Below are 24778 nucleotides of genomic sequence, written 5' to 3'. Positions count from 1 at the left end.
GATAAATGCAAAGCGAAGTTTATTCGTAGAGGATATCTATTTGACCATCTTTACAAGGTACATAAAATTGAAAAATATAAAGCAAGAACAATTGCAATTGAAGCCAAGAGAGGAGATAAAAGCGATGCTACTTATTATTCTGAAGTCAGTGATGATGATACAATAATGGATTTATTAGCTGAAGAGGAAGAAATGGATTTATTAGAAATTGACATAATAGATGATATTTACGATAATGAATGTGGAAATGGTGATATTGAAAATAAAATGACAGATTTAAGCTCTACAAACGATAAGAATAGTGTTGAAGAACCGGAAGAAAAAGAGAATTATGTTGACTTTGATTCAAATGTTCAAACCAACGAAAGCAATGCAAACGACAAGATAGATTATGATGAATGTGTTTCTATTCCTGATGGTAATTGTTGTGCTGTGACACACCATATGATCATGATCACCAATACTTCAGTGACATATCTAATGATGAGTCAGATGATATCATTTTTACTGGCACGAGTATTGATTGCAGTAAATTAGCCGTAAGTCATATTGATGAAGACATCCATTACGTGACAGATCATGCCGCTATATATTTCGAAAAGAAATATACATATAGGGATGACGTATTAATCCATTCGGAGGAATATTGTACTACAGATAGATGGATTACAACTTCAAAGTGAAAGTAAACATTATTGCTGTTTATGAACATTCTGGCCGGAGTGTCGCTAATATCTAGCGATGTCCTATTGTTAAATTAAGTTAATCTCCTATCATAACTTTGGCGCGAATCTAACATGTTTATTTCATGTAACTTACTATAAGTTCTCATATTTCACGTGTTTTTATTGAGTATTTCTGCTTATGTAATATTATCTATAAAACCTTAACTCCGTCTTGCTCCTTATTTAATTTTGGTGAGAAAAATTCACATGTTCACAAATGTTCACGATTATCCTGCTTTTCTTGAAATTATTAAGTTCTTTTGGCGCTAAAATTTGGCTACTATATATATTGATGTTATTGTGTTATAGCCAGTTGTTATAGTACAAAAGAGTGGTTGCAAAAGTGGATGTGAAAAGGAATTACTAAATTGTGAATGTTGGTGTTTTGAATAAAAGGAAAAATTAAAAGTGAAAACTAATGGATTTAAAGTGTTTGTATTATTTCAATGTAGTTCAAAGGTGTTGAAAATTCGCTTCATACATTTCGATTTAAGTAACAAAGTAGAAAAGTACAGAATTAAGTTTGCTCTGATTAATTACAATGATACATCTTGCGATAAAGTGGATTTGTAAACACTTGTCAGATTTTTCACGAGTATTTCACGAGCATTCAAAATATTGATCATTTAGATAGTGTTATAAAATGTACCTGGGATGAAAATTTTGGAGTTTGAAAGTGATTAAGTATGAATACATATATAAGTTATGATTTTTCTTGAACACTTTGTCTGCTATTATGAAATACTGAACTTTTGACTGATATGTACCGACATTATCCATTATATATAATTCTTTGGCAGCTTTTTTTCAAGTATGAAACAAGATACTACCAGCATAAATATTGAAGGTATAATAGACATTCCATTATAGACCAATTCTATGATGGCTTTTTTATACTTTCACTTGCGACAACACGACAAAGCACAAAACGTCGCATTATCGAAGTGTCGTCTTGTCGCTTGCAAATCACGCCAAACGGCGCGTTGTCTCGCGGCGTGCTGCCGTGCTGGCGCTTTATCGATTGGCTCGAATGGAAGAATTCGCTTATTTGCACTTTGATGCTTGCGAGAGTGACTGCACGATAAGAAGCAAAGTATTTATATAAGCCAAGCGACTGTGCGACATGACGGCAACGCACCGCATGATAACGCCCAGTTTGGTGCGATTCGCAGCGACAAGGCGAAAATAGGCAAACAGTTTTTGTAGTTTTGTCGTTAGCGACAACGTAACGCGCAAAAGCGTAAACATACAATACTCTTTAATAACTGTAACGCAATCATGGTAACCCTTGCCATTCTGACATGATATAAGAAGACCAATTGTTAAGAATATGTTGAACCATATTGAGTGAAGACGTCGGTGGTGTGTGTGTTATTTGAGGTGACATCTTTGTCATAGAGCAAAACCATTTGATCTAAATAAAACACGTAGCAAAACTAACGTTAATAAAACAATATTTATCTTATCAATATACGTATTTATTTAATTTTACCAATGAAATATTACGCTATATCAGTCAAATATATTTCGTATTTTTAAAATAAATATGAAATATGAATATGAAAGTGTACGGAGTCAAAACTCACATTTATTTTAATGGACTTCTTTCGCCATTTTGTTTGAAAAATCTGATAAATAGAAAACAACTTTTTGTTGAATTTGTTTTGAAAACTATCTAGAATGATAGAAAAAAATTTAATTATGAAAACTAAATCCGAACACCAATATCTTTAAATCAGTCATTTACGCTGTACAGACGTTTAAAGAGTTGTTTACGTGACGTCATAATGAAATTAAATAAAATGTTATTTTTCGTTTTTCTTGAAATATGGTTTATTTTTTCACTCAACATGATAAAATTCCACATATTTTTACGAGCCGGGACTGTTATAATTTTGATTTCTTAAAAACTCTATTAAAATTTCAAACTATAAATTGTTGATTCATTTTTACCTTCAGTAATAAATTCAGGAATACTACAGGACAACGTGTACTCGCATGGCAGTCCAAAGTAAGTTTTTATATTTTCATTTCATCTGTTGCTAGCTCTATATTGAGTAAGTTGTTGTTGAACAAAAAAATAAATTTAATGTAAATGCATTACATTCAGAACAATGTTTACTCTACATTTTTTTAAAAGTTTTTAGCTCTGAATTTAGTCCAACGCTAGTTTACTGTTTGAAACTTGTCAATTTTCATGTCGGCACAATAATATGTTCCCACCGTGTTTGTAATACTTTTGTTTGTTTATCTTTTGTCAAATTCTTCAAGTTCACTGAACAATTTACGCTTCTACTTATTTTACGTCAGATGTTTTTTTCGCGATTTTATTTGATATGATACAAATCTGAATCATTAAATTGTATGCAAAACTAAGATGATTTGTCCAGAACGATAATTTCTTTATTGTGAAAAATGACTGAAAAAATTAAAAGCGCTTGAACGTTCATTCATGAAAATTCCGAGTAAATTCCTTTAAACCTGTTTATCATATTCCTCAATTTAATCTATGTATTATTATGAAATATTACAGATTAAGAACCTCAGTATGGCTCTGTTAAAGATATATATATTAATTTTACAAGTTTGATCTAAACGGTTAGCATATAGGTTTTGGCAGAAAAACAAATGTTTAGATAAGGAATTTTGTTGTTCAACCGTTTGATATGTTTATAATTATTTTAAAAAGTATGACAATTAACGATTTGTTACGTCTTCTCCTTCTCAGGTTGAAATCAATTTAAATGTGTAATTTTATTTTCCTCTTTGCATAATTATATCATGTGTATTAAGCAATATGTTGAGCATTTTGCTTATTTATTGTCATCTGCTTTTGATTAGATAAAAATAAGTTCCAATAATTTGTGCCATATTATTTTTAAAATATAATTAATTTCTAATACTCGTACTTCTACTATTTTATTAAGATATATGAACTATGGCTCAGTTGGCATGATTATTGGTCACGAAATAACACATGGCTTTGTTGGTAAAGGTAAGACTATTATTTTCATTTTTATCTAAAACTATTTGTTAAAAAGTTACTCAATATGAAACTCGAAAAAAAAAAGCTTTTTAGCGAGACAATTGCAATTCTTTGCCTCTGTTCCGGCGTCCATTTTTCTTTTTCTTTTTTCAATAAAGATTGGGTTATGTTTTGTTTGATATATATCTATTTTTATTTCTTTAGAATAAACATAAATTAAGTTTTATGATACTTTTAAAGGCAAGAAGTCTCATTTTCATGTCGCCGGTGCTAAAGTAACTACTAAATTAATGTATTAGGTTTCACGGAACCTTAAACTGACCTTTCAACCCTCGTAAATTGCCTTGCAATAATTATTTAAGGTAGTGTATAAAGAATAAGCAGTGGCAGTGTAACGAACTAAATTTCGACAAAATAGTTGTTTGCATTTTGTTAGCTTAATATAAAGAAAATATATGATATGATAAACTTTCTGGAAACATAGATGTATCAGGACATATTTATCCAAAATAAGGTCACTAAATAATTTGATATAACATCTTATTATTCTTATTATCTTATTAATCAAATGGTGTTGGCCTGTAACGGTCCTTTCGTTTTATCATGGTCTTGACATGATGTTACATGTATACATATTCATCAATTTAACTGTTTATAATAATGAGATAAATGTACCATCTATGAATCACGCTTTTCTAACGATTGGCTGTTAGGCAAACGCCTCTATATGGCCGCTTACTCGAACCATTCTTGCTTGTTACTTTGTAGTGCGTATCAAATTCTGTAAATAATCCATTTAGTTGTTTCTGTATCATTTGGTACACAGGTAGGACGTACGATGAAGAAGGCAAACAGCGGACATGGTGGTTACAAAGAGATGTTGACACGATTGAAAGAAAGACTCAATGTTTTATAGACATGTGGAGTAACTTCACTATACCTGGAACAGGTGGCATGAAGGTGATACTTATGAGTCTTATATATATATATATCTATTGTTTATTTGTGGGTTTGTGAAAATATTAACATGTACAAAATGCCGTTCAAAAAAACAAGAGCATCAGAAAGAACGTTAACTACTGATTACAGTATTATTGAAGAGAATAGATGTTCATACAGTGTTTACGTATAAAAAACCCAAGTAATGTTGGCGTATAAAATCTCATCAGGTATGTATTATATAATATATGCTCAGCATAGTTTAAGATTTCTTTACATGTAATTTGTGTCATATCAAAGTTTGAACTACGTAACGTTTAACAACTTCTTTTGACAGCTAACTAAAGGAGCGACATTGGTAATAAGTGACTGATATAATATTTTATCAAACCTTTATTTCAACTTATTAAAACAGACGCAAGTGCATTTGCGAAAGTGATTTTAATAAATCAAACTTATGGTTAAGCGTACTCTCTTTGACCCTTTAAAATATTAAGTTGACACATAGTCAGTAATAATTAATTTCTGCATTTTTCCTTTCTTCTGCTACTAAATTTATCTAGCAAATTGATTCAGTTTACAGCATGTTAGGTTTATAATTGCATGTTTTAAGTGTAAGCATACGTTTCAGAATGATGGTGAGTTGACGTTAAATGAAGTTCTGCCTGATCACGAAGGAACGCGGATTAGTTATAAGGTACAGTGCATAACATATTGGTCGCCATAAACGCAAGCAAACGATATAAAAGTAGTTTTTTTTTAAAAAAGCTAACTCAGCATCGCCATATAAACAAGCTACTTGGCTACTTTATATTAAACTGAAGTGCATACTCAAAATAAAAGTCAATAATTCCCATATTTCAAAATGTTTAACATCAAAATATATTGTAAACAATGGTACACCGTCTTCGTGGTCGAGGGGTTATAGTCGATGACTTCTAATCCAGTTACCTCTCTTGCGTGGGTTCGATCCCTGGGAGATGCTTTGGTAGTTTAGCACGGAGGAAGGTAGTCTAGTACTGGTGTAACTCTCCAGGAACGATGGTTAGGAAACTACCCGCCTATTTAACTAAAATAGTGTTGGGAAAAGGCGTAAAATGAAACAAACAAACAAACAAGTAAACAATGTTTTGTATAATTATTTTCCTAAGGATACCGCCAAATTAAGATCATTGTAATAAAGAAATATGCAAGTGTAATATCTCAGTCCGAATGGGCACACAACAGAAGCATAACAAGACCAAAACAGTTATAAATGGCATAAACGCCTCCGAATGCGATTTCAGGAAGTTAAGTCCTTTTAAAAGCGCCATAGTTATTTAGGCATCACTATTGAAAATAAATGTACATCGGAAGTAGTAAGCAAGTTTAGGTTCCCCCTTCATAAATAATTTTGTCTTGGATCCTTACATTGAATGTTAATCACATTTTAGCAGGAAAGGTCACGTGACAAGCAGATATATTTTTATTAAAGTTGTCTTTGAAATTTTCAGTATCTCTACTTTCGCTTCATATTTTCGACAAAAGTTGTTTTATTTTATACATCGATTTAAAAAAAGGCGCAAAGTGTATTTACACATATTAAATGCTGTTTTGTATATCTTTAGATTAAAACATGGTTTCAACATTTACAGCAGATACTTTCATTGGTTTACTACATATACTGCTATGTTCTTTAGATATTGTTTTGTGTTTATATTGATTTACATATTGTTTATTAATTAAAGGCCTATCGTAGGATAGTAGAGAAACAACGGAACGGTAAAGAGGAAAAAAGATTGCCTGGGCTTCCTTACACACCAAATCAATTGTTCTTCATAAATTTGGTGCAGGTATACTTAATTAATTAAAAGTTATTTCTATCAGTTTGGCACCGCATACACGGCACTGGTTTTATATTCCTAAAGCTAGTTAAGTGTTATCGTCAGCGGTCAAAGAAAAAGTGCAGTTACTACCTAAGCATTATTTAATGATAAACATATTTTTTGAAAAGCACGTATGTCTTTCAGAAAGCCAATTAGTCATGTTTCTAGGCTATTGTGACTTGACTTTTGATCTAGTGACCCCAAAATCAACAGGGGTTATCTACTTGCCATGGCTGGCCAATATGTCATTGGGACCTTTATAGGTTGTGTGCGTGACTTTATGACAAAGTCATCATACATCGTAATAAATAATGTATACAAGAAATGTTTGCTGACTGGTAGTAATTGACTGGACATATTTTACCAACTAGTTCAAAAGTACCCTGCCCTTTGACCCCAACATCAATTATGGTCAACTTCAAGTAAATATCAATACACCTGTGGAGTTTTAGGGCCTAGGACTTATTGAGTGTCAAGTTATTAGTCAGACACTGTTTCGACATGCAATGTCAATGTCGTTATGACGTCGACCTCCGCACCCTTGTCAAAAAAACAAAAGAAGTCATCAACTGGACAGGACCTATCACCATACAAAGCCTGAAGTTCATAGGTCTAGGCGTTCTTAAGTTATTGATTGGTAAATTGTTAAGTTTACGAACCAACAGTTCGTGACCTTGTGGACCTTGCCCTGTGACCCAACGTTATCTTCTGGCCAAGACTAAATCACCTATGAATATTGAGGGCTGAAGACCCGTGAGTTGGCGAGTTATTGTTTGGAAACCGTTTTGAAATCGAAGGTCAGTGTGACTTTGACTGTTGATCCCTAAACCCATTATTAACATGAAGTCATTTACCGGTTAAAACCAGTTAAAGTTATACGCCGTACACCGTTGACCATGTTAATGTCAATTTACCTTGGCCTTTGACCCATGTTCCCAAAATCGATAGGAGTCATCTTCTGGCCAAGACCAATGCAACTGTGAAGTTTGATGGCCAAAGGCCAATTGAATGTCACGTTATTGGTCGGAAGTTTGACATACAACATCAGTGTGACCATTCCATTTGACCAATTGGCCCAAAACACAATAAGGGTCATCTATAGACCTTTTTACGACGCGGTCCGTTGCTATGAAAAATCTACCGGAATTAGAATTTTCTCTCGCATGCGCAATCTGCGTAGGGCAGAAAATCCTTCGCCCTACATAGAAATATAGTAGAAGTTCATAGACAATACCGAGTTAGTTCACGGTAAACGGTAGAAAATTATATGAAATAGCTTTTATCAAATATAGAAAAGATGTCTTATAGCTTTGAGGCGAAGAATGTCATAAAAAGGCATGGAAAAGATACGTGTTTAAGAATTTACGATCCTGGACCTGACACTAGCTGAGATAATTTTTTAAAGAAGATGTGTAAATTAATTCATCTATTAGCAAATGAAAAGTCAACATATTTGCTGTTGAAAAAGTTCATATAAAAACAAAAGAAATTTTATAACATGAAATCGAGATTAATTATAATTCTGAAAAAATAGCAGAACAGGTGATAATGCATTTTTTCAATATGTTCCATATATACCTGATTATATATATATATCCTTTATCCGATTTGCCTGTGATGCAAACAGAAAAAAAAAGTCACATAAATAGATTCTAAATAATTTTTTTTTTCAAAATCTTGAGAAGTTAAGATGGGTTGTTTGGAAGAGATATAACACACATTTTATCCGCTTCTTCGTAATACCACCGATTTATATTACATAATATAAATCCGTGGTAATACATGATATTTTTAATAATGCACGTAACAAATTTTTCCCTTCTCAAAATCCATAAACATTGATCGGTATATTTAAAAATTACATAAATTACCATTTTAATAAGCGTAACAGATTAATTATATCATGGTTTTTATAAAAGTCCCGGTTGAATGAACAACCGTTGGCGTGCCAATCTGTTTGACACTTGCCGCCTGAAAAATATCCAGTTATTCAAAGGAAGTGTACAATACAAATTGTGTAATATTATGTAATACAGGGGTAATAAAGTTTTATCTATAACACCCTGGTGTTTCAATTTTAATTACTGATAAAAAAGTCGTCTTATTATACCTTAAACAAACAGCATGTGTGTGTCTTTTTTGACCATTGAATTATTACTCCCGCACTTTTTCGTAGAATTGTTAAAAAATAAATTCACGTTTTCACTACTAACCGCCTTAAGTCATCCCAAAATTAATGTTTTTTGGGTGACATAACATGAAATCGCATCTATTAAAGCCTTAACGTATGATAGACTGTAGACATCGTTATTGCGTATTGCCCTACGCAGAATGCGCATGCGCGAAATGCAACATTCGTTGCTATGGAAAATCGTATTGTAAAAAAGGTCTATATACTCCAAAGGAGGGGATGGGGAAAATAATGCAAAAAATGCCCGAAAATGTCAATAAGGTCATCCTGGATTTGAGGTCAACATTACCGTCCGGGAAAACGGTGTTTAGACATCGCCTCTAGCAATTTTTGTTTACATTTCTAAGAAACGGACATCATTTTTCTGCCATTCATTCAATATTTGGCTTTCTCTTTCAGCCACTTTGCACCAATATAAGAAACGATATAAAGAAGTTTTGGATACAGAACTTTGCGCACCCATTATCATTAATAAGGTAAAATATCAATTTTGTATTTTCGTGATAAAAAACTGTTATTTTTATGAAGTGGCACATTTTTACTCATATTGTTAAGTATTACATAACCTTGTTACATGCTTTCATTGCGCTTGGGATGTGGGATTCGTATCAATTTGTTATATGTTACACGCAATATATATTTGATAAAAGCTTGAATGTACAACAAAATTCATCTTCTTGTGACCGAAAGGTTTAAGTATAGTTAGACAGTTTCACGTTTGACTTACGTTGCATCTCCATGTTTAACATGTACACACAATTTGTGACAATTACTGGCTAATATCCGAAAGTATTTTACAATGTATACTTAAATGCTAGCATTCTTACAATTTATGAGTGAATCTCTTAGTCTTTGTTGTATCTTAGATGTTGATTTCCTTTCATGTCTTATATTTTAGCTCTGTAAGAAAGTTTAATACCTATATTATATCCGTTCAGTTGCTAGTGTACACAAAATTGGATCATATGAAAACGCAAGCTGTAACAGTTACTTATCTTAAATGGTTTAAGAATATTATTGAATATCATGAATGTATTTTATTTAATTTATAAATATAAACATTATGTTCCGAATTTCATTTCATTTACAAATCAAAAAGATTTGTTTTCCAATCATCACCTTATATAATTATATAGCCTATCTCATATAAATTGCAATACAAAAGTTTAAGGTAATTTGGCTGCAAAGCAGTCAAGCCTTATACGATTCGGAATAAGTGATAACTGCGGAAAGACATGATTATTTTTATTAGTCTTCAATAATACATACATCAGCATAACATTTCGGAAACCATTTTAATGTTTTTGCTTTGTTGCAAAACATTGAAGTACAATATTATTGTGGAATGGAAAGACAATTATAGTTTCTTGTATCCGTATTCAAATAATGTACTTAGTAATTGTCTGTTTTGTTATAATGAGTGCTGTTTACCGTTACCTTATATGATGGAATATAATAAACTTCTCAACAGTCTGCTTTTTTTTCACTGATTAAAAGTTGATCTCATGACGACATCGTTTATCATTGTCAGGGCAGGGCTTGGGCAGTGTGCTAAACTTTCAGATACTCTGAGAGTTTACTGTTTATGTTCAGACTCAAATTTATAAGTGATTCCTTGCTAAGTGTTTAATCGGAATATACTTTATTTATACAAAATGCATTATGATAAACCAATAAGAGCGACAGCACTGTCTCTATACATATTATAATAACTTGTCTCGTCCTGGACCTGACTTAAACGTACCCGTTCCGTAACATCATAAAACAAGAACGGACGTTATGAATTTTTGGTGCAAGTCATTTTCACAAACAAACATTTCTCAAGGTATCATTTTGTTCCGCCTTTCTTAGGGTATGCGTTCGTATGCTGTCAAAAACATGCTAGTAAGAATATCACATTCCTTTGAGGATGATTTTACTCAAAGGTAGCCGGAAAATGACGTATTAATCGACGTTGACGTTATCTTTCAAGAGTGAACTTATCTGATGGAAAGTTGATGTATAGTTTGTTTTGCTAATATCATAGCTGTTGTTCACAAGTGCAAAACAATATATTTTAGCGGTTTTTAATATTCTTAAATTATTTTACGCAGTAATCATTATGACGTCACTAAATTAGGATGTCACATTTTAAAAGTTGTTATACGGTTGTTATAATACCCGAAAACAATAACAATAGGTATGGTTACTTTTCACACACCATGGCTTATAAATCTTGTAAATGTATTTTTAAAAGGGTAGAAAGTGATTAATGTTCTATCATACCAGCCCACCCACACGCCTTTCAAAAAAAGAAAGACTGGAAAAAAATGAAAGAAAAAACAACAAATGAACTGCACTGACTATAAGAGGGTACAAACCAAAGACTATATATTATTATGGTCAATAGTGATTTATTCGCTCAATTCCTTTTGGTATGTATAATAAATCCGTTATCATTTTGAATATGCTACGGAATTCTTTTTAACTATCTTCAGATTTGTCGGGCTTATGCAGAATAGTGAAGAATTTGCAGATACCTGGAATTGTCCGGTTGGATCCAATATGAATCCTGCTGACAAATGCACTCTTTATCAATAAAAATCAATTAATAAATAGTCACTCACTGAAATAAAACTTATATACATATATATCATGGATTATTTACATTGGAAGACCAATGAATTTATTTTCAAAATTATCGTGTTTTGCTTGCTTGTTTCTAGGTATATTCAATTTTATCTTCATCGTCTTAATTCTGAATAATCGTATATGAAATAAAATATAGTCAACCAAATCAAGGAGGTCCTTTCAACCGCCACTGTGTTTCTGGATTTCTAACCAGCCTCCTAATTTCTAATGTTTTATTATTGTTACATGTATAAATCACTCCCACATAGCTTCATCCCATTTATTTATGTTATTTATAATTTCGATGCAACCAACTTTTACACTCGTAATGTAATCATATCTTTGTTTGACTCAAGATATAGAATTAAAAAAACAATGACTTGACTTTAGAAAAACAACAAATTTAGTCTAGCATTTACAACTATTCAGCGTTGATCAAGTCATGACAAGATACCATTTTTCTCAAACCGCATTAGATAATTATGATATTTCAAACTGTTTATAAACAAACATATCATTTGTGCTGTTAAGAATATCGTTATGTTCTTTAAATACTTTATTAAATGACTATTTATGACTATTCAATACATACTTTATGAAGTTAAAGAATCGGAATAATTACAATGTTGACTGTGCGAGGAAAAAAACATATGTTTTGGGTGCACAAATGTGGAAATGCAAGTGTTACATGCCACGACAACAGTACTACTATATACGTGTACATCGAGGGTATGTATAATTAGACGGTGGATATTTGCCTAATTATATGGATGCTACTAAAAGCCTTCTTGTTAGCATTTTATTATTTTATCTTATTTTTGCAAAAGTTTTTTTATACGACCTTCAGACAGTAGAAAAAATAGATTGTGTGACTAATTTCGATAATTGTCACAATTTATTGACATGTTTTATTATTAAAGCAAACCAATAATCAATCCGGCTGACAGTTTGCTCCAATTTCGTCTCCAATAAGAGAGACCAAACTCTAATCGAATTTGAAATATACAAGTTCCATAAAATGTTTTGTATGAAAAGAGCGACTTATTTCAAGTAATGTAATCGTAGTCCTGAACTTTATAAATTGTGTTTCGTTGAACACTGTGCACTGCAATTGATATAATTATATTTTAAATGAAAATGCAGATAAAGCTTTGATACGATAAAGTCAATCAATTTTGATCTGATCTAAAGTAACTGAATTCTTCGAAAAGGAATCCACAATTAAATCCCTTTCAAGTTTTTAGATCGTTCTAGTGGCGGCACACTTGTTATTAAGTTATGTAAGTTTTAGTTCTGTCTGATTAAAACTCGAATAACATAATAAAAGTGAAAATTGAAAATTTGAATTGAATTGTAACATGTGCTGTAATTATATGAAATTGAATGAAATCATTTTTGAAATCTCTAGAGATGGTTTAATTCAATATTTGTCTCTTCCTGTTAAAACTGATTTTCAGTCTCAACGTTTATTTTTTCCCTTCATTTAAGAATCCAATACTGATTGTTGAATCTGACAAAATTAAAATGGATTCATCAAAATATTCAATTATATTCAATGAGATTGAGACATTGAGAGTTGCACGCAGTTATCCTTAAATTACGCATGCTATCCTTAAATAAGTAAGCATTGTAGGCTTTATTTTTATGTTTGTAGTAGAAATTGCAATGTATAGATAATTAATGCCCCCATAAAATATCAATCAGTTAACATTGTAGTACTTTGTTATTTGGTCCTCAATTATTCGTACATAGAGGAATGTATCTATCACTGAATTAATCAATTAATTATGTTTCATTCATTTAATATTAATAAATGAATTATTAAAACAAGGATCATCAAAGAAGGGCGACATACCATAACGGCACTCCGCCACAACAACAAAATCCAGCAGCACATAAAGAACGACACAGAGCAGAGCTGCACACAGGACGAAACAGCAGATGCAAGGACGTTTTGCAGCCACTGGGGAAAACTGCCCACATTTTGATAATTATTATGTTGCAATAAATTACATTCAAATAAATACAGGTCTTTTGATTTATACAAATACAATAAAAATGGTTTATCTATACAAATACAATAACAGACACACACACAATACACGCAAACAATAATTAATAACAACAACAATGGCAACAAAGTAATTTATTGTAAACTATGCGCAATTTCAATGTATCTTGGAAGGTCAAAAACGTAAGACAATAAGGTTGTTTTTATAACATGAAGCATCTATTTTCTTATTATATTTGTTCCATGCTGATAGCGTCTCCTATGGAATTTCTCCACTGAATTGAGTTTTTTTTTGACATTAAGGAACCGAAAATATTTTTTTCTAAACTTTGTATTACTGTATGTAGGTCTGAACCAATTACCCGTATGCAAAATTTCAGACCATTTGCTTTAACAGCTTCCGAGATAAACATTTTTGAAACAAACTGACCAAAAAAAAGGAGAAGCGTCTCAACGCTTAAGAAGAAGCGTTTCAACACTTTTGCTCAAATCTGCCAAACAAATTATTTAAAAAAATAAATTAAAAAACATACACACAAAAACGGTTATTTATGTACCAAGTATATTTACAGAGTATCTGTTGCATAGTTTTCTTTTTGCACCAAATAATAATTGAAAGAAATGAACGTTTTAATGGTCTTTTAACAATATTACCCATTAGTTTAAAAGCAAATTTTAAAGGAATTTGGTTTATATATAACTTAATCATTTGCAATATCATTCTTGTAAAACAAAAACATTTGAAGGATTATAATAATTACATATTATTTATACAATGAATTTCATTCTCGTAAAACAAAAAAAAAATGAATTTTCTGGTGCGGAAATCAGGTTATATACACAATTAGCAAAGTACATTAGCTAATGTTCATATAGTATTTATTACATGTACATCTATATTGTAGTTAAACTTTTTTGCTTGTTTGGGTTTTACGTCACATCCCTTTCCGGATTCGAACCCACAGCGTAGAGGGGCAAATAGTTTGATATCAATGACCTCAATAACCACTCGGCCACGGACGCCCCCTAGCCTAACTTAAAAATAATGCCTTGTTAATTTAAAATGATGTTGACTTTCAACGGTAGAATTTTTATGGCTTTAAATGACAACTTTATTATAACGTTTTATCTAATGTAGTGCAGACGTGAAGTCATCATATGTTACAAAACAATTACATCAGCAAACAAATAATGAAAACAAAAAGGAACGCATAATTAAAATTTATCTAGATTTTCTCTTTCACTTATTTTAATATATTCTTATATTAATGGCTGGTTGTATTTTAATCTTAAGCTAACAGTAGAATAATTTCATAGCTTTCAAAATGATTGAACACTTGTTTTAGAAATCATAAACTTCAAGACTTTTGAAAGATGTAAAAGAAAAAAGGAACAGCATTTTACATACTATTTATTAACAATGAAGTTTTAAAATTTAAAGTCATTATAAATATGTTTCATAATAATTGTTGTGGTTGTTTTTTGTTATGTTCTGTTTTTTTTTCTATCGAATAATTAGATGCAAGACATTAAATGCATTTCTGAAAAACAAACTAAGTTATCTAGAAACATTCTTTTTGAGATTCCTTGTACTTACTGGTCTATTTTACAGACGTACATATAAATTAGTGAAGGAAATTTGTCCTTGACAAGCTAAACGGTATCAGTTTCAAGTTTACGTTTTCGTTTGTCTACAACATGTTTTATAACTTATATTATTTAAAAAAGATATATATTACAGTTAGCTGTCACGAATGTATACTATAGTAAGATTTCTAAGACCATGTAACGTTATACATGTTAAAATTACAGTTCAACCTTTTCACAAAACACAGCATAAACTTCTAGAACACGCACTCGTGGAAACTTTATCGTCACTGTAATATGAAGCGGACATCTGTTTCATATCAATAAATAAAGGTTTCGTATTCCATATTGAATGCTTAAGCATTTATACATTTTATCCGAATACTGGCGTCTCAATGACGCTAAATTAGAAATGGTATCATACTTAAAACTTAAACATTTTTGATTATATTACATCCCAAAGCAGTGTTGGTCCCTCACACGGACAACACTTAACAAGCAACCTTATAAATATATGCACTGTATTCTCAACCAGCAATGCTACTTTGGACATTGTAACCTAGAAGACGCTTTTAACCAACATGACAAGAAAGTCCGACCTATGTTTTGTTATGGTGCCGAAAATTTGGGCTATCATCAAGTAAGACCAGCGATCTTAACCATGCTGATGCCAACGTGTTTTTTTCACGCCGTGAATGTAGCAGGGCTTTAATTTCGTAACTTAACATAACTTAATGTATTAAAAAATTGGATAAACTGTTAACGATACGAAATAACTTTTTTCCTAGGCATGGTGTATAATGCTGTGTCGTTTTTGAAAACATAAAAACGTTATCGCCTTTCTTGTTGATACATTACAGTAAATGTTCAGGCAACAATGTAATACTTTAAATAATGTATCTATTTACCAAATTGTGTATCTTATGGACTCGTTTATTTATATCATTGTTTATGTTTATGTCAAGGAATAACGTGGTTATAATTATCAGAATCATAAAATGATAGAATTACACTTTAACTTTAATTTCTTTTAAATCCCTAACGATCATATGTATTCTCCTCATTGTTTATATAGAATACTCGCGTATGTTAAATATAATAGGCATTTTATGTCACAGCTTATTGGATAATCGACAATAAGATTTTGAAAACCTTAAGTGTAATTTCGTTCATGTTTTTATTCTGAGCATGTTTCTAAGATTAAACTGGATGTAAAATGTTCGACGAAAACCGTTTACAAATAATAGCACATATACAGATTTGAAATTAAACACGTTTTCATTTAGATTTAATAAGATAGTCTGATTCCCTTTTATGGTTTATTTCTACATTTCAATCGTAGACTTCATTAGTTTTAGAATTTATCTCAATGTCATGTTTCCTAATCCAAATTTTGACACATAAATAACTAACCAAATGATAAAAATCAACTGCCAGCAACATAACACGCAGTTTCTCGTTGCGTAATTGGATTGATCGTGTCCGCTTAATTTTAATTGTCGTTATAAAGTTATTATTTGCTAAAGTTTGATTTTGAATATATTGACATTTGCTTCACGGTCTAAACATCTTTTAACAGCACTCAGAGTAGATATGTTCTATTAAAAATCCTAGCACTATCAGTGGTCACAGTATGAAAACACTAGAAGTATTTTTAAGAAAATACCAACTTTAATTGCCTTGTAACAGCAAAAGGGGTTTCCCATACATAGTTTAATCATTCTTTTGTTCAAATTAGACATATTCAGTAAGAATTTCATAGATTTCAATACATTTCTGTGATTAAAATATTTTACTCAAGGATGAGCAAAGTTTATCTTTAAAAGAAGTCCCAATGTTCATTGTTTTACATTTTACAGGCCACGATTTTATACGACTGTGAACAATAATATCAAATAACTTATGTAGAGCTTATTTTTTTTCAATACTTTATGTTTTAGAATCAATTACTGTAACAAATAAATAGTAATCTGTCAATGGGGGTTACTTTTTATCTTTTTCTCTTTTAAATCTTATATTTAAAATTTGGAAAAGACACTTATAAGAACGTTCGATTGAGTACGAACGTGTAAGATCACAGACACACTCTCAAAAAACTTTTGAGGATATAACCGGATAGTGGGTAAAATATTATTTAAAGATTTTTACCTAATTTCACAACTAACGGTGGTTGAACCCAAGCCGCTTTTAAAAGGATAATTTTGCGATTAACTAAACATATACTGTTCAAAATGTTTAATTTAATTTATAAATTGGAAATAAATAGTTTAAAAAGGAACAGGTTAATGGAAAAGATACGTATCATCAAATAACGCAAGAGCTTTTAAACATTTTGGTAACTGTTGGTAAATTTCATATCAAAACGTTCCATAATAGATTGAATGCATTGCATTTAAACATTCTGCAAATAAGATTGGTTCTAAAAAATGTCTTGAAATAGAAAAAAAACAGACTCCCTAAAGAATGCCCAACACGGCAAAATTGTAAAATGTTGCAGGCCCGTTTTGAGTGAGCTTGTTCATGGACGGTACTGGAAATTGCAAGTTACCGTCCATGCCCCCTAGCACCGGCTTAGGCAGAATTCAACATTTAAACACAAAAATGGTAAAATTTTGAATTTAAAAACATGCTCAGGTGAAACTTGAAGAATATTTGGTGTGAGATTTCTTTGTAAAAATACTTGAAAATAATTTAATCATCGGATTACTTTAGAGACATGCACACGATCTGGTTAAAACAGTTTGTCCTTGAGAAGCAACACAATATAATTTTATGGTTTTGTGCCTGAGAAATGTTTTGTGATATTTTAATTAAAACTAATTTTTAGTTGACTTTCAACTGTAATTATAGATTATGAGATTCCTGCGACCACGTTAACACAAATCTTTTCAAAATTATATTGCAACATTGCAATACAAACCAACATGAAAACCTTTCAAATACGCGCGAGGGAGATGCTTTGGTAGTTTAGAACGGAGGAAGGTAGTCTAGTACTGGTGTAACTCTCCAGGAACGATGGTGAGGAAATACCCGCATATATGACTGAAATACTATTGGGAAAAGGCGTAAAATGAAACAAACAAACAAACAAACCTAATATCATGAAATAAAGATTTATAAAACATTTTTGTTCTCTTCTTTTTAAGAAAAATCCTATCCAGGGCAAAAAGCCTTTGTCTGATATTGATTAAATTGCAATCACTTCTTAACATTTTCTTTGAATACATTATTGCAATTACTTAGGATGACTTCAACTTTGTTACAAGATAATTACTAAATTGCAATGTTTTTTCACAGGGTAATCATGATTACTTCCGATGACTTTCTGTTTTCTCTTTTTATCTGGAAAATGCCAAATAAGCTATTTCCTGGTTCACAATTCATTTTGATATGAAAATTGCTATGGCATTGCTTTTATATTAAGGAACTGAAGAAGACAATTGTTTTAAGTAAAAACAAAACTTATGCAAATTATGCACATCTAATATTAAAAATGTACTTTATGTTAAAACACGTTTGTCATTAAATGAATTTATCATAAAATAGTATGTGAAATGTATCATTTCTGATATTCTTATAGAATAATTTTCTTGAATAAAATTTGATATATTTCTAAGTTATTTAGTTTAAACATTTATTTGAAAAAACGAATTATGAAAGATATATAATTGATCTAGAGCATTTTTATCTGGTTAAAGTATGATACCAAGCAAAGGTTTCACTACAAGGCATGCATATTACCTATTCCTATTGTAAACTTTAAACAGTGACATATCTTACATGTTATAATGTTTAATAACGTCGAAGATCATGCATAACGCTAACGGGTTTATTTCTTTTTATCACATAAACCGCGGCGCAGGAGTGTAATAAAGCCATTTAATAAAAACGATATGACACTAGACGTGTAATTACACTTTGACGTGACGTTATTTGCGTTATATGTAAACATACCGTTAAAGCGCGCTAATGTTAGCGTTACACTATAAATGTGTCGTTGAAAAATTACTCATTTTAACAGTTTACTGTTCTTATTTAATGTATGTGATAAAAAGAATATTATATTCGTGTAGATTCAATATGTAAAACATACATACGTTTTTTTGCTAAAAATATTTATCTGCAGGCAGCAGAGATATAGCTTTAGTCACTTTGATAGCATGTAACGTCAAGACATAACAATTCTATGATGATGCTACACATCAAAGACGCCGCCAAATCATGTGAACAGTCATTGAAAATCGTTCTCTATTACAGTTGAATATCTGGAGCAAAAATCAGTTTTTTTCTCCATGTTCTTGTTCAATTAATAAGTTGCATATTTTTGTGAAAAAATAGAACCTAATGCATAAATTCACAAAATAATGCCATGTCTGAAACTCTTAAATGTTTATCTGCAGCGACAAAGTTTGAAAACGTCTGGTCGAAGCAAAACAAAAATGGATAACAAGTAAAATTGAAATGATTGGTATACTGAAAAGAAACTCATGACAATATGTACCGAAAATGTATCCATTTAAATATTGGACGAATTTCATTATGTTCGAATGACTTTGAGGACGAACTGTTCTGCAGTGATCTCCCCTTACTGGCCGTATGTGTGCAGAGTTTGGCGTACTTTTGGAGAACCGCCTCACTGATTGTGGGCGTGGTTAATGATTCGACAATAAATGCCCCTCATATATGTTGTTTAAGAACTAAAGTGTTTATACATCTAAAAGACCAGGTGATATATGTTTCATAACAACAAGTGTATATCTCCTACATGGTCTATCAAAACTACAGTATATTATGGAAAGCCATGGCTGTCTGATATTGTTCTTTTTCGATTTATTTAACCATTTGGATAATATATAAGTTCACTTCGACTATATATGACTTGAAAACACCTTCTTATTTAACCGGAATCCATTATATTAATCCACAGTTACAATATATGAAACCATACCGTCAGTGTATGAAACCGAGTTAGCAATATATAAGTTGATTTTCTCAATATATGATTCCAATTCTTCAATATATTGTACCAAAGTAGCCATGTATGGAACCAGATATCCTTATATGAAACCGAATTATCAATTTATTAATTCATTTTTACAATATATGAAACCATTTTATCAATGTATGGAACCAAAGTTGCAATATATGAGTTGGTTATACCAATTATTCAATATATGGAACCAAAGTAGCAATGTATGGAACCAGGTGTCCTTATATGAAACCAAATTATCAATATATTAATTCATTTTTACAATATATGAAACCATTTTATCAATGTATGGAACCAAAGTAGCAATATATGAGTTGGTTATTACAATATATGATACCAATTATTCAATATATGGAACCAAAGTAACAATGTATGGAACCAGGTGTCCTTATATGAAACCAAATTATCAATATATTAATTCATTTTTACAATATATGAAACCATTTCATCTATGTATTGAACCAAAGTATCAATATATAAGTTGATTATCACATTATATGATACCAGGTCTTCAATTTATGGTACCAAAGTAGCAATGTATGGAACCAGATGTCCTTATATGAAACCGAATTATCAATATATTAATTCATTTTTACAATATATGAAACCATTTTATCAATGTATGGAGCCGAAGTATCAATATATAAGTTGATTTTCACATTATATGATACCAGGTCTTCAATATATGGATCCAAGTAAGTCATGTATGGAACCAGATGCCCTTATATGAAACATTAAATCAATTTTACAATATATGAAACCAGTTTATCAATGTATGTAACCGAAGTAGCAATATATAAGTTGATTTTCACATTATATGATACCAGTTCTTCAATATATGATACCAAAGTAGCAATATATGAAACCAGAATGTCATTATATTGACGGAACTTTTTTTAAAGGCTGTATTCTATCCTTGCACCGGTATTACAGTTTCGCGCCAATATTCCTTGTTGAACTGTCAAAAGACCAGCATGCTTCACTGAATGCATACTGCACATTTTCTAAATAAGGAAATATTTAAATTTAACGTCACATTCATTTAAAATGGTCTGGGCAGGCAAAACTTATCGTTATATATGTACGAGTTACAACAAGTATGTCATAATTTAAGATTAACAAAAACATATTTAAAAAATAAGTTCATCTCGACCTTTACCTTTGATCAAAAATGGGCATGGCCAGTAGGACACATCAAGGTTAATGTACTCACAAAGTTTAAAAATAACTTGTCAAATAATAAATAATTGATTTCATGAAAAAGTGTATTGGCGCGAAACTGTAATACCGGTGCAAGGATAGAATACAGCCTTTAAAAAAGTCCCGTCAATATAATGACATTTTGGTTCCATATATTGCTACTTTGGTATCATATATTGAAGAACTGGTATCATATAATGTGATAATCAACTCATATATTGATATTTTGGTTCAATACATGGATGAAATGGTTTCATATATTGTAAAAATGAATTAATATATTGATAATTCGGTTTCATATAAGGACACCTGGTTCCATACATTGCTACTTTGGTTCCATATATTGAATAATTGGTATCATATATTGTGATAATCAACTTATGTATTGATACTTCGGCTCCATACATTGATAAAATGGTTTCATATATTGTAAAAATGAATTAATATATTGATAATTTGGTTTCATATAAGGATATCTGGTTCCATACATGGCTACTTTGGTACAATATATTGAAGAATTGGAATCATATATTGAGAAAATCAACTTATATATTGCTAACTTGGTTTCATACACTGATGGTATGGTTTCATATATTGTAACTGTGGATTAATATAATGGATTCCGGTTAAATAAGAAGGTGTTTTCAAGTCATATATAGTCATAGTGAACTAATATATTATCCAAATGGTTACATAAATTGAAAAAGAGCAATATCAGACAGCCATGGCTTTCCATAGTATATGGTCATGTAGATGAATTCTTGGTCCTCTTATAATGTGATTCCTCATATATCTTTAATGAACATAAGGGTACAGTGTATCTACATTCAGATGATCTTTTAGTCATCTTACCTGATATCCTCACATAAGTTCATATGCTGATTGAATTATCAGGCATTTTGTATTATTGTATGTCTTGAAGACTGTTTCCATTCTTTTGACACGTAATTCACGCATATATTTCTTATGAGGATTAAGCTTATGCACAATATCACAGTGACGCTAATCATTTACACAGATTTACAGTGTATTATAATAAGGATGATAACACTTTATCAGAAATTAGTGCTTATTTTATAGGCGGGGTTAAATATATAAAGTGTAATTTCACTCGATCCAATTTTCCGTTTACTTCTTTCAACGGTTAAGTTTTAGAACGATCGACTATAGTCTGGCTCATTAGCACGTTATTTATTATGTAGATACAATTAGATAATAAGAAAAAGAATATGATATTCAAACATGGTGCACTAACGCTTCAGTTAAACGTGTATTCTAATCCCTTAAAACTCTGTATCATGTTGTACATCAGGAAAACTATTTTATAAGAAAAAATGAAAACAGTGTGATTTTGTTAAATTAAATTTAAAAAAAAAACAACACAAAATCAAGTCCAAAAATTCTCTCTTTGCTGTATGGACAAATGCATATCTACTAGACGCCGCTTGCAAGCGGCGTCTAATAATAATATGACGGGAGTTTCATATTAAGTAGGCGTGCACTAATACCCTTCATTGTAGTGTTCTTGCCTTATAAGACTTGTCAGCTTTTTTAAGTAAATCGCAAAAAAATACAGATTTACAACCATGGTACTTTTAAAGGCTCGCATGGTTACAATTACTGATTCTCATTGAAAAGAAAAAGAAAACGAATTTACTGCTCGTAATTTATTTGTTACTATTACACTTGCTTGAATTTAAAAAAAAATGCAATTTACATGTTTTGTTATATAAATTCTAGCATTGCAACTGACACAGATTATTATGTCAAATCAAAAAATGATGCTGGTGATTATGAGATATTTTTAAGCAACGTCAATTACAAAAAGCTAGGAAAGCCAATCCCAACTTCCTGTTTATCAATTCCATCAATTCCATCTGCGTGATGCCCTCCTTTGATCAATTATATTCGACAGTTTAAATGACGATAAATCGGCAAAAATAAAATAAATTAAGCTTGTTGATATCATCATGTCGTTTTTGACACCGTTCTAACAAACATGTCAACAGTTCAGATAGTGCGATAGGGTGAACGATTTAGTTCCTCTGCTTTGATTGATGGTGAGAAAAAAATGAAGTAGTAATTGATAGAAAAATATGTCATCGATTTGCAGTGAATAGCACAATGTTACACTGTGATTAAACGCCTTAATGTGTGATTCAATAGAGTGACAAAACCGTTTAAAAGCAAGAAGGTTATTATGTTACATGTTAGTATACACTGGTTTACAACATCAAGTGTAATGTTCCACAACAACTGCAACGCCACAGCTAGTGAGATATTTTGAACATTAAAAGTAATTCAACTCTTAGTATTTTCCTTGACTGTGTACATGATAAATCCATTAAACAATTTCTAAAAATATAGAGAATGAATATATCAAAAATAAAAACACAGCAACAACATTCGTTCTCAAATTCTTTATTTAAAATATAAGGTGTTGCATTCAAAATTTATTTATAAATATATCTGACAATTTGCATGGGGAAGGCGGCACAGAGAAACAATTAATTCCCCCTTGTGTTTTTCAAGAAAAAAATTACTTTGATGAAGTCAAAGGTTCAAAAGTTCAGATTCGACAGTGTGCTTATACCACAATCGTTTTACGCAAAGAGAAAACAAAACAATAATTTAATTTGATAAAACTAATTGAAATTAGATGCTAATCTATAATGATAACATATCAGGAAAAAATATTAGTGTTTCAAGAATGTCGTCACTGTACACTTGCGATATACAACATGTCCCTTAGATTTCGCTTTATTCGGCCATATTTGATAAAGCAAAAAATAAAACAACTAAATTAAACGTGAGTTTAAAGCTTTGAATTGAACGGTTCTCTACTAGTCTTATTACCAAAATGACTTTAATGGTATGGGCACACAGTTAGATTCTATATCGATATACGGCCACTAAGTTTCATTTTAGTCCCATCTTGTCAATATAAACAAAGAAAGACAACATTCAGTGAACGCATCTCCAACACCAAAGGAGCCAGCAGGACACTAAAAAGACAGGGTGCACGATGAAAAAATAAATATATCTGTCGATTCTCAATACATATTCATATTTACTTTTACTTGATTAATGTCGAAGGCCTTTGGCCTCCTTTAAAATTAATTGTTAATAAGGTTAATAGTTGTAAGACTGCAATTCCTTTTCCAGGAGTGTACACATATACCTTATGCAAAACTCAAAATGTTAGGACATATAAACACTAATATATATCTTTTAATAAGGTAAATATGTAGGGTCTTAATCACCCAATCGCCTATCATTGGATTAAATTGTGTTTTATGCTGTAGTAAAGAGGTATTATATTCTAATTCAATGCATGACCCTAAATCTAATGTAATGCTTAATATATACTCTCAAATCGACAAATAAGCAGACAACCAGGGCAGTAGATACCATGTCACAATTATACTATAATGTTTATCATTGAGCGTTTTCATAATGCCCTTGTTATTGGGCTGAAGACACTTATACTAGCCTGGGACTAAAGGCCGAAGACTAATATAATAGCTTAAATCTCAATAACAAGACCATTATGGATATAAAGCTTAATTATTGACAATTATATTCATTAACTGCACATTATCTAAAAAGGTTAAGTACTAAGTGAACAAAAAACTAATGTGTATTCCGTTGTTGTTAGGTATTGCATATGAGAT

At 31.0% G+C, this 24778-nt stretch overlaps 1 protein-coding gene across 2 annotated transcripts in view; it reads left to right on the top strand.

Annotated features, from left to right (window-relative positions):
* Nucleotides 1-24778, top strand: part of LOC132746192 (neprilysin-1-like) — a 134509-nt gene that overhangs the window by 17751 nt on the left and 91980 nt on the right. Inside the window, exons 5-11 of one of the 2 annotated variants that reach the window (XM_060735268.1) lie at nucleotides 2685-2736; nucleotides 3653-3720; nucleotides 4538-4671; nucleotides 5282-5347; nucleotides 6378-6482; nucleotides 9106-9182; nucleotides 11184-11467. In XM_060735268.1, coding sequence (XP_060591251.1) covers nucleotides 2685-2736; nucleotides 3653-3720; nucleotides 4538-4671; nucleotides 5282-5347; nucleotides 6378-6482; nucleotides 9106-9182; nucleotides 11184-11286 — 605 coding nt within the window. In that variant the 3' untranslated portion in view covers nucleotides 11287-11467. Of the gene's footprint in view, nucleotides 1-2684; nucleotides 2737-3652; nucleotides 3721-4537; nucleotides 4672-5281; nucleotides 5348-6377; nucleotides 6483-9105; nucleotides 9183-11183; nucleotides 11468-24778 lie in introns of those variants that run through there. The other variant, XM_060735269.1, reaches the window with a different exon arrangement.

Source organism: Ruditapes philippinarum, unplaced genomic scaffold (assembly GCF_026571515.1).
Source record: "Ruditapes philippinarum isolate M1 unplaced genomic scaffold, ASM2657151v2 ctg2499_1_1_1_1, whole genome shotgun sequence".
Taxonomy (NCBI): Eukaryota; Metazoa; Mollusca; class Bivalvia; order Venerida; family Veneridae; genus Ruditapes; species Ruditapes philippinarum.
Note: the sequence above shows the minus strand (reverse complement) of the source record. Positions and strands in the feature narration are given on the sequence as shown.